Below are 12,367 nucleotides of genomic sequence, written 5' to 3'. Positions count from 1 at the left end.
TATACCTTCCTGCTTTATCTTTTCTAACAATATTTTTTTAGACGCGTCTTGTGACATTCGATGTAAATACTGATTAAAAAAAGGATGATTTCCAAGAGGCCCAAGTTTCAGATGAAAATGTACGGACCGAATTCAATTTAGATGAAGAAAACTTAGATCCGACTGGTTTTGAGCAAATCTCGAGTCAAAGCCACAGTTCTACTGCAGACGAATATGCTATAATTATAATAAAAAAAATTATATCTATGTACTTTGAAGCATATATTATATGTTCTTATTTTATGTGTTATCCATGATTGTTTTCTTTTGCAGCTCCGTCATGTGACTTCAAATCTTGAGTATCCTGGTAGATCATTGATACCAATTGAAATGTAGAAAGAAATAGACCAGTGCCTAGTAAGATACACTGGACGGTAAGTAAATGTCCACTGTTTTAATATTATGCAGTTGTGTTGTATTTAATTAACAGAAACTCTCTTTCTTATCAATGCAGTGACGTTATAATTAACAGATATCATATTTTGATTTATCAATCGGCCCTCGAAGATATACTATTAAATAAGTGGCTTGCAGATGAACATGTTGATCTATTTGCTACCTTGCTGCGCGAAAGAACCTTAAGAAGACCAGAGTTGTGCCGGCCTAACCTGTATGTTTCGCCAATGTATGGGGTATGTTGAATAATTTAAATTTATGCATAAAAGTTTAAGTCATATATTCCATGCACATTTAAAGTAATAATTTTATGCAGATGCATAAGACATATGGTAGCAAACCCTACGTGAAACATATCACCAACGAAGCCGTTAAAGATGTAAAAACCATTTTCTTTCCAATCATTCATAATCAGCATTGGTTTTATTGGCTCTAGATCTCAAACTGAGAAAATGGAGAATGTACGACTCACTACCTAACCAGATGCATAAGGCTGGCGCTGCGGAAGTTGTAAGTATATTCAACTCAATCAAAAGTAACACAATAGCACTCGAAGAGTAACACCATACTGCTTTAACTATGCAGGTCAATATGTTTGCTAGAGATGTCGCCGATGTATTTACAGCCAAAATCCATAAATTATCTCTATCGATTACAAAGCATGTACCCTCACAAAGGAATAGTTTTGATTGCGACATGTTCGCCTGCAGGTACATGGAAACATTAGTGCAGGCCGAAGAAGTCGACTGGAGTGCGCATATAGATTGGCAGGATGATATAAAACGATTTAGAGCTGAATTTGTATATGATATTTGCATATTCTCGAGGACTTCAAAGTAAATTTGTATATTTGTACTTTGTATATTTGTATAGGTCATCTATGAAGGAAATTGTTCAGATCTTAGAGAATGTTGTTGAGGTGAATGTTCCTTCATAATATGATGTTCATAGAAAGCTTAAATTTTATTTTAATTTTCACATTTTAGAGTTAGTTTGTTGTACTTCCTATGATTTATGTTTCACTTTCTACTGACAATGATGTTTAATGATTTCAATACTTTGTATATTTGTATAGTTTTGGAATGATGCTTTTTGAAATAATATAAGGTAGGAGAAACATAAATCATGAATTTATGTTTGTATTTTTTCCAGAATGGACAGCAACTAAAATATCAGAAGGGGTATTCAAGATATTTTAAATAAATAATAAAAAATTTCTTATCATGGATAAATTGTCCTTTAAAATTTAATTCACTGAAAGATAAAAAATTTTGCATCAAAATTTAACTAAATCACATCGCGGAATAAACCGGCGAACAACGGAGTAACATTGATTTAATCGGCGGTAACACGCGGAATATTAGCTGCGAAACACAGCACACTATACGGAGTAACGCAGAGTAACGACGATTAAATCGGCGGTAACAAGAGGAATATTCCCTTGGCACAGCGGAGTAACGCAGAGTAACACGCTTGGTATAGCGGTAACGTGTTACTCACGTGTTATTCAGCGTGTTACTCACGTGTATCTACGGGTTACTTATGTGTTATTCAGCATGTTACTCACGTGTTATTCAGCGTATTAATCACGTGTTATCTACATATTATTCACGTGTTATCTACGTGTTACTTATGTGTTATTCAGCGTGTTACGTAGGTAGGCGCGAAATATTTTTATGTTGGCGGGAATTTTTCAGGTTTAAGGTCGGGCCGGGTCGCGAATAATAAGAAATTTATTTTTCTATGCTTTAATAGGTGGGGTCGGGCTTTCCGTATTTTTCTGTGCTTTAATAGGTGGGGTCGGGCTTTCCGTATTTGATTGGGTACGCACGTAGGTTTACATGCGTAGTACTGAGGCAATATTTCTTTATTTTCTACATTATCCACTAGATACACTGTCACATCAATCTCTATCCCTCTCATTAGTCTTAAAATAAAGTTTTTAGAATATTCTCCAAAAACTTAATAGGTTTCGTCAGAGGGAACTGAAGCAGATTGATAACGCAACATATTTACCAAAGTTTATGCAAAATTCTCAAGTTATTACATATATTATATGAGAAAGGAGGCTTTGAAATGGGATACAAATTCATAGCCTTCTAATTAAAACCTTCTTGAATTAGCTAAAAAAAATAAACAAAGGATTGAATGCTGCAAAAAAAAATTCAAGAAAGCAGAGGTTTGCAACAATCGTGAGTTAAGCTCACTGGGAAGGCGACGAAGGATAGCGTCTTACCGAGACCCGCAATTCCATCTTTCACCTCCTCCCACTCCGTCTTCACATACAGTCAAAATCAAAGCTAGTTGGGAAGGCTTCGACAGGCTCACAACATATCAAACTCATTCGTGAACAAATCTCACGATACAATCGAGGGGATTACGATGAGCTAGGTGGGAAACGCCGCTCTTCAGTTGTAATTCATAGGGAACAGAAGCTAGCAGTAGTAACCAGAAGAATTTATGCGACATCAGTGCACTATCGCTACATTAGGCGGATTGAGAGCTGTGAGATCGACAAACAAACCAGGAATGGACTCGAACAACAACACTTGGAAGAAATGCACAACATTTGGATAGCTTGAATAAATGGAAGCAAAGCAGGATCAAAGTTGACAGAGATGGAAGAGACATATGATACAGAATTGACAGAGATTTTGGTGATCGATCAACTACGTGATACGGAGTTGACAGATATTCTGGTAATTGATAAGTTACAGGATGAGCTATTTGGGACTGTGATATTCTCAAAGACTGACTGGAAATCAAGACAGAATCTGATTCGGAAAAGGCCAAACGATGTGCACAAGATGATAATCTGAATTACTAAGGGTCAATAAGAATTTCTGATTTAATTGACATGATTGTCAGATGACGACAAACCGTGTGAATCATACAACTAGATTCAACAGTATTTTTTCCCACCTTGAGGACAATGTCTCTTTTTGGGAGGGGAGTAATGTTATAATAGCACGTAAAGACAAATTTGTCTTTATTAGCCTACATGCAATTTAGTCTTGTGCAATTTATTATTGTTTAGTATAAATAGGGTTAGTATATTACATATTAGAGCATGCATGAGAATTGTTGTCTTGGAATCTTAAGGTTAGGGTTTGGGAAAGATTTTCTATCTCTCGAATTGTAGGAATTGGGAGAGACTGCCTACCTCTCGAATTGTTGGTGTTTATCCTTGTATTCGTGTTGTTTTGGATTATTGAAGAAAAATATTTACTTTGACCTAATTTCTGTGAAAAAAAGTCTCAAATCATATATCACATACTAGCAAGTTTTTGACAACCAAGAAGATTTGAATAAAAATTTAGTAAGGCAAGGGGAAGACATCATTAATGCACAAAAATGAAAAACAAATGATTTTACAATAATTGATTGGATCGCATCTTATAATGTGGATATTGGACAGCTTCACATTTACCACTGACATATACATCAATGATTAAAAAGAAAAATGAAAATTTGCATACATATCACCCAATTCTTATGTAATTATATATCTAACATCTGAACTCTAATTTAAACACTGATATATATGTCTCTTCCATCTAAACTCCAAAATCTCTGTCAATTTTATATCATATATCTCTTACATTTCTGTCAACTTTGATTCTACTTGCTTCCATTTATTCAAGCTATCCAAATGTTGCGCTATTTCTTCCAAGTGTTGTCGTTTGAGTTCACTCCTAGTTTCTTTGTCGATCTCACAGCTCTCAATATGCCTAACGTAGTGATGGTGCACTGATGTCGCATAAATTATTCTGGTTGCTACTGCTAGCGTCCGTTCCCGACGCCGTCATTCAATTCTATTGCAGTTGAAGATGATTCTGTGTGAAACTCCATGATTTTCTTCATCATTTTTTCTAGGACAGTAAATCTTCTCTCGAACCACCCCTCCATGGTCAAGAAACAATCATCTATTTAATATTTAATTTTACTCACTTTTTCTCAACGTTCTTCTCAAGAGCTTTTACTTTATGGATTGTAATTATTCCTAAGACCATTTTGATGAAAGAGGTGTGTAGGATTAGCGAGTTTGATTTTGTATAGGTGCTATAAAATTTATTACGGCAATCCCTTGTAGTTATTATTTATTTTATTCCCTGATTTTGTATTTCATATTTGTTTTATTTTGTATTCACTCAATTCTTAAAAGGTATTTTACTATTAAGAATTAAAGTGGTGGCATATTTTATGTGATATGAAAGACTTGGGTGGTATAAATGTAAAAAGTAAAAATTAGGTAAATATGAAGTATTTGGGTGGTATAAATGGTGGTATGCCCCACAAAAAACATCCAAGTGCAAGTCATAAGTAGTCAAATGAGATGCAAACAAGAACCATCAATATTCCCATTCACCCAATTTGGTCTAAAAGAGTTTAGCATATTAAGATATGATTTCAATGGTTTTAAGCATGATCCCAGCTTTGTATTCATAGCATAAAAAAGATATTCCACCAAAGAATGGCTATTCTTTTGGCATAATTGTTAATTATTAAGAGTTAAATTTCAAAATGATCTGCCGACTATTAGTGTGTAGCTGATCTAATCCTAGTGTAAAACATTTCTTAAATTTAACCCCTCCACCTACAACAACAACAACAAAAACAAGTCTTTATCCCACTAAGTGGGGTCGGTAATAGAATCTTGTTACTCCATTGTATCCTATTGAGTGTCATATTTTCATTTAATTCTAATAAATTAAGATCATTTTTTACACAACATGCCCAAATATTTTTAGGTCTACCTTTACCTTCTTAACATAAGTCAAATCTAAAACATCTACTCTCCTAATTGGATCATTAGATGGTCAACGTTTAAAACATCTACTCTCCTAATTTCTCCTAATTGGATCATTAGATGGTCAACGTTTAATGTGACCAAACCATCTAAGACGACTCTCTATAATCTTGTCTGTCACTGGAGCTACACCAACCCTTTCACAGATATATTCGTTTCGTGTTTTGTTTTTAAGCGTAAAGCCACTCATCCACTTAAGCATTCTCATCTTAGCAACACTCAACTTAGTTTTATGCTTCTCTTTTATAGGCCAACATTCTGTACCATAAAGCATTGTAGCTCTCGCCATCATCGTATAAAGTTTTCCTTTTAAGTCTAAGCGGTACTTTTCTATCACACAATAGGCCTGATGCATTCCACTTCAACCATCCAACTTGAATTCTACTAATAGCATCCCCTTCTACTATATCACCATCACTTTGAACAATTGAACAATAGACCCTAGATAAATAGACCCTAGATATCTAAAGCGTTCACCCCTTTTAATGATTTGATCACATATTGTTACAACTCTGCCACTAGATCCACTACTAAAATTACATTCCTTGAATTCAGTTTTAGATCTACTCAAATAATAATCCCTCAAGTTACAAATTGATAAAAAATGATTACAAACGGACTAGATTAGAAACAATTTTGTACAATCAAAGGAAAAAAAAAAGGATTATATTTATGTCAAAATTTCTACATGAGAGATCATTTTTTTATCAAATTTATATGATCAAGAGGCTAAATTGAAGTAACGTGATACTAACTATTAATTTTATACTAAACTGGCCACATGCAAATAGTCAATAGACAATTTTGAGATCTAATCTTAGTTATTAACTTTCAATAAAATTTTGATCAAATCAACACTACCACTGCAACGCAGACTTAACAACAACAACAACAACAACAAAGCCTTAATCCCACTACGTGAGGTCGGCTACATGAATCCTTTTTCTCCATTGCATCATATTTTCATTTAGTTCTAGTAAATTAAGATCATTTTTAATACAATAAGCCCAAGTCTTCCTAGATCTACCTCTGTCTTTCTTAACACAAGTTGAATCTAAAACATCTACTCTCCTAATAGGAGAATAAATCCTGAAAGATTGTTCATGTTGCCTCCTTAGCAAATTGACAACGACAGAAATAGCAAATATTTATATGATTTCTTACCAACAAGAAGTCGCCAAAACTATGCCAGAAAATAAGAAATGAAAAAGAAGCACTGAAATAACTGTGAAGAAAGCATGTCCAAGACTTTCATCATACCTACAAAACAAAAGATACATTAAATTAGGCAAATAAATAGAATACATGGGTCTATTTACAAAATTTGTAAAACATAATATAACCTCTCCTAAGAATACCAAAAATTTGGACAGGCCTGCTTATAAGAAACTTACGCGGCACAATAAGCCGAGGTAGCAACAATCATAAACAAAGAGAGAATCACCATGAAGGCCGGATCATCTCGTGCCCACTGGTTTTTTGTTTCTGTGTAAAGAAGTGGAAATTAGTACAAAATCCGCCATTGTTATTAAGCCAGAGCAATAAGACTGGTCTCAAAATTTGAAGCTTCCCAAGGGCATAAAGCTCCTCAATAAAACATCACTAAATATTTAATAATAGATTTGCCTGTATGGAATATGAAAACATAGATATGTTTGCTAGCTTAACTACCTAGTTAAAGTTCATTTGTTCAATTGATCTAGACGGAAATTCTACTAGTTAGAAAAACTTTAAAACATTTAAACTCAAGTCCTCAATACTTTATAAGGCTTCTTGACATAGATCTACAGTTACTAGATGGTGCGTGAGGATCAATAGAGGGGTTGGGGCACGATGAAAGAAGAGAGAAACAATCTGAGAAAAACTGTTCGGATAAAAGGAAAGGGACGGTTGAGGCTGTCTTTGTGGAAAAACAGCAAGGAGGGGCAAGGCTGGCGACTAGGGCAGCGATTATGGAAGCCGGAAAGTTCCATGACCTATTCTATTGAAGATAAAGCCTCATCACTTGAAGGAGAAAAGGCTACAACACTTCAAATAGGAGAACATAGAGAAAATAGGCTTCAAATTACATTAATTAAAGCACCAAAATGTCAAAACCAGATTCTAAACATACTTATAAGTCTAAAGCGAAATAACCCTATTAAAAGCCCTAATTAAGGAATTACAACCCTAAGAGGATCAGCCCAGCCTTAGGTGTTGGGAAGCTGAGCCGGCTATGGAAAATCCGGTTTGGCCCCTTTTACGTGCATCTAGGATGGATGCGGGGGACATCCACAACATTCTCCCGGGTTGGAGGGGCTCTGATTTTTTTATTGGAAACACTTGGATCCTCATAGTACGACAACAAATTAATGATGTTGAAGATAACATAAATGTTGTAGCTCCTATCAAATCAAACTTATTTGCATTGTCATTAACAAATCAATCTTATATGCATTGTCATTGATCTTCTTAATAATCTTAAATAGGGAATCCGCTCTAGGTCAAAACTTATCAAATGAACCTACATAAAAAAATTCCCTCAATCTAATCCACACAAAATCTTTTTCCTTGAATACAATAACCTTTATGGGTTTATTTGTATGCCTCTGTACTTTGTGTTCTACTTGGCAATTTATTTCCTTAAATATCATGTATGTTAGCGCTGGAGACCGATTTCGCGCTTGCTCCCGCCTGCCAACTCATGCTCCTGCTCTTCCGATCGCGAAAGGTCGCGATCTCTCGTTCGCGCCTCCCTCCTCTTCAGTCGCGAAACTATTCCCGCCTTCCTTGTTTCCGCGAAGTGAAGCAACTCTTCGCTTGCTTTAAGTTACAAACAGACGGATGGTTGTTGTGTGTGTGGTTTGAAGGAAAGGAAAAGAGGATGGTTCTCATTCAGATTAAGCACAACCCTTTTTGTGTTCTTCTTCGGACTTCCTCGGGACAGTGGAAGGGCTTCCTTGGTATAAAGAAAACAGAGGAAGAGAAGTACAAGGTGCAGCTCCTTGCGGTGAAGGAAGAGAAGAAGAAAGAAGAAGAGAAAGAAGAAGAGGATTGTTCTCCCTTGGTTTCTTCTTGGTGGTTTGTGGCAGAAGAGAAATTGTGTTTATTTCTCCTGTAAGTTTATCTTCTTTGATGTATCTTGGTGTAGAATTTCTTCGGTGTATCTCGGTGTAGATAAAGAAGAAAAGACAGAAAAGAAGAGAGATAGCAATGAAGTGAAAGATTCCTCTTGTAAGTTGAAACGATCGACTAGTGTAAATTCCTCAAGTAGTAAAATCATCTGCAACTCCGTGGATGTAGGCAATTTGTCGAACCACGTAAATCTGTGTGTTCCGATGTGTTACTGTTTTCTGGTGCGAATTTTATCGTTATATTTTTTCACTTCATCGTTGAGGATCGTTCATCTATTTTACAAATGGTATATCTCACAACAACTGATATCAGAAATTTGTTCGGATCTGAGGAATAATGATGGTTGCATAATAAGTGAAAGTTACAGGGACCGAGAAATTTGATGACACATATGTTGGTTATTGGAGAATTCATATAGAGGACTACCTCTATGGAAAGAAACATCATTTTCCGTTATTGAGGAACAGACCTGAAAGGATGGATGAGGTTGAATGAAATTTGTTGGATTGACAAGTTCTGTTTGGATCGACAAGTTCTGTGGGTTATTCGATTGACTCTATCGAGGTCTGTTGCACACAACGTCGTCAAGGAGATGACGATTGCAGATCTCATGACAGCCTTATTAGGTATGTAAGAAAAGTCATCGACAAATAACAAGGTGTACTTGATGAAAAAATTATTCAATTTAAAGATGACGGAAGGTGTTTCTGTTGCTCAACACCTGAATGATTTCAATACTATCACAAATTAATTGTCTTCTGTTGAAATTGATTTTGATGATGAGATACGTGCGCTGATATTGTTGACATCATTGTTAAATAGCTGGGAAGCTATGAGAATGACAATTAGCAGTTCTGCAAATAAATCTAAACTGAAATGTGATGATATTCGTAATTTGATTTTGGCCGATGAGGTGCGCAAGAAAAATTCTGGCAAGATCACAGGTTTGAATTCGACGCTGAATGTTGATTTCAGAGGGAGATGGCATGACAGAAACTCAAATAGAGGAAGATCAAAATCAAAGTCTAGTCAGCAGACAAGCTGCTGGAATTGCCAAACTGCTGGAATTGTGGCAAGGCTGACCACATAAAGAGAAACTGCAAGAATCTCAAAAATATGGAGAATGGAGAATAATAGCGTAAATGTGGTATCTGAAGAAGTACATAATGCACTATTGCTGGCAGTTCATAGTTCTATTGATGATGGAAGTGAAGAGGAGAGTGGGTCTGGGGCACCCATTCCTATTGTTTCATAGACTGATGGTGGAGAACCACAATGCTATGAAGAAATTTTGCAAGAAGAAAGTTCGAATAAATGGGAGCTGACAGAACTTCCACCATGGAAGAAGGCATAACACAACAAGTGGGTGTATCAGGTGAAGACTGAATTTAATAGTAGTAAGAGATACAAGGCTAGACTTGTTGAAAAATGCTTTCAACATATGCAGGATATTGCCCATGTAGTGGGAGTTGTAAGCAGAGACAAGAGTAATCTAGGAAATAGCTTGGAGGTGCAAAACTATGTTGACACTGCTAATATGTTGACTGGGAGTGTTACTCTTGAAAAACTGAAGTTAAGACAGATACTTTAAATTGCAGAAGTGGAGGATTCATGTTTGAAGAAAATGGAGACACTGTCAGTGAATGATATCAGTTCAAGAAAGAAGACGTTGTAGTAAGACTGTCAAAACGGCTCGTTGTTCGCAAACAACTCGTGTTCGGCTCGTTAAGAAGCTCGTGTTCGGCTCGTTAATTTTGTTCGATAAGTTAAGGAGCCGAACACGAACTAAGATGTGTTCGTTCGTGTTCGGCTTGTTTTGGCTCGAAATACAACTCATCAAGTTTATATATATATATATATACAAAGATTTATAATCAATTAAAATATTGATTAAGAAAATAAAATAAAAATTATTAAATTAGATTCAAATGATGTTTTAATATAAATAATAATTTTTAAATCTTGTTCAAACCCTTATTGTCTTATGTCTTATGACTACATGATTAGGGATTTTAAAAAGACTCTTTGTTCGTGAACAGCTCGTGTTCGGCTCGTTAAACAAACGAGCCGAACACGAACACACTTTTTGAGCTCGAAATATAAACGAGCCGAACACGAGCGAGCTCGTTTACACCCCTACGTTGTAGCATATGTATCGTTCTCCAAGTGGGAGATTGTTGGCACTGGAGACCGATTTCGCGCTCGCTCCCGCCTCCTATGTTTCGCGAGGCGCCACCTCCCTCTCTTCCAATCGTAAAATGTTGTGATCTCTCGTGCGCGCCTCCCGCCTCTTCAGTCGCGAAACTATTCCCGCCTTCCTTGTTTCCACGAAGCGAAGCATCTCTTCGCTTGCTTTAAGTTACGAACAGACAGACGGTTGGTGTGTGTGTGTGATTCGAAGGAAAGGAAGAAGATGACGGTTCTCCTTCAGATTAAGCACAGCCCTTTTTGTGTTCTTCGGACTTCCACGGGACAGTGAAAGGGCTTCCTTGGGATAGTGGAAATAGAGGAAGAGAAGTGCAAGGTTCAATTCCTTGTGGTAAACGAAGAAGAAAGAAGAAGAAGATTGTTCTCCATTGGCTTCTTCTTGGTGGCTTATGGCAAAAGAGAAATTAAGTTTATTTCTCTTGTAAGTTTATCTTCTTCAGTGTATCTCGGTGTAGAATTTCTTCGGTATATCTCGGTGTAGAGAGAGAAGAAAAAAGAGATAAGAAGAGAGTGAAAACAAAGTGAGAGATTCCTCTTGTAAGTTGAGATGATCAACTGGTGTAAATTCCTCAAGTAATATCCTCGACAACGCCGTAGACATAGGCAATTTGCCGAACCACGTAAATTTGTGTGTTCCGTTGTGTTACAGTTTTCTGGTGTGAATTTTCTCATTTTATTTTTTCACTTCATCGTTGAAGGTCGTTCTTCTATTTTATTTTTAAATATATACCACAATAATATAAAATCCAAATCTCTCTAACTCTGGCCTTTACATCTGTAATAAGCTCATTAGCTAGAAACTCCAATGGTGTAAGAGAGTTTCACCCGTATACAATCTCAAAGAGATTGTATTGTAAGTTATGAACTGAATAGTGAACTATTATAAGTAGATTTAAATTGCAAAAGAATCAAATCCTACTGCTTAACATTTTTGCCAGCAAAACATCTAAGAAAATTTATCAAAGTGCAATTCAACAATTCTATCTACCCATCAATCATTCTTGAACTGAATAGGAGCTTTGTACCTAATTTATCACATAAAATATTCCAAAAGTGTCTCAAGAACTTCACATCCCTATTTGCATTAATGGTCATGGGCAAGCCATGAAAATAGATTATCTACCTATTTATAAGTCTGCAATGTATGAAGCATCAATCAACTTGTGGCAAGGTATAAAGATAAACAACATTTAGAAATGGTCTACCACTATCCTGATAAAGTCTTGTTGACCTCATTTCTGGATGAGGTCTCTTTTTTGTCTCTCCTTAGAGCCTAGGGTCTAGCTTTAGGCTTCCCCTGTTCGACTCTCTTAGAAGACTAGTACGGAACCCACACCATTTAGAAAATTCGAGCCACCTCGTCACTCCTTCGAGTTTCGCATGGGCGGTCCCGAATCCTCGACGTTCTGCTGAGTTGATCAGGACCGACACATGAAACTCGAGTCGAGTTCCTCAGCCCCTAGGGAACCCCTACCCCTTTGTGACCCGAACGCTTGATAACGCCGCATTTTGCGTACTCATTGCGCCACATACGACTGTGACTTGAATTGACTCGCCCGTCAGCAAACTCATTCGGACGACCCCGGATGACGAAAAGGACCGCGCCGACGCGTCCAGAACGTCGACTTTAGCTAGAAAGGACACCCATATTGTTGTGGTTCCACACTCGCGCGAACTGCATGGATATCGATGCACCTTTTTCTTTTTTTGCGGTGTGCAGGCCCGGGCTCAACTCAGGTCCGACTCGAGTTTGATTCAGGCTGGACTCGGGCTGAACACGGGCTAGGCACCAGCTCACCT

At 36.8% G+C, this 12,367-nt stretch overlaps 1 protein-coding gene across 4 annotated transcripts in view; it reads right to left on the bottom strand.

Annotated features, from left to right (window-relative positions):
* LOC110026268 (protein unc-50 homolog) overlaps positions 1-12,367 on the bottom strand; it is a 38,933-nt gene that overhangs the window by 7,469 nt on the left and 19,097 nt on the right. For all 4 annotated transcript variants that reach the window (XM_020727147.1, XM_020727149.1, XM_020727148.1 and 1 more), the window contains exons 4-5: positions 6,640-6,730; positions 6,410-6,505 (exon numbers count right to left, since the gene is read on the bottom strand). In XM_020727147.1, the coding sequence (XP_020582806.1) occupies positions 6,410-6,505; positions 6,640-6,730 (187 nt within the window). The remainder of the gene's footprint in view (positions 1-6,409; positions 6,506-6,639; positions 6,731-12,367) is intronic.

Source organism: Phalaenopsis equestris, unplaced genomic scaffold (genome assembly GCF_001263595.1).
Source record: "Phalaenopsis equestris unplaced genomic scaffold, ASM126359v1 Scaffold000359, whole genome shotgun sequence".
NCBI classification, from domain to species: domain Eukaryota; kingdom Viridiplantae; phylum Streptophyta; class Magnoliopsida; order Asparagales; family Orchidaceae; genus Phalaenopsis; species Phalaenopsis equestris.
This window is presented reverse-complemented; position numbering and strand designations above follow the sequence as displayed.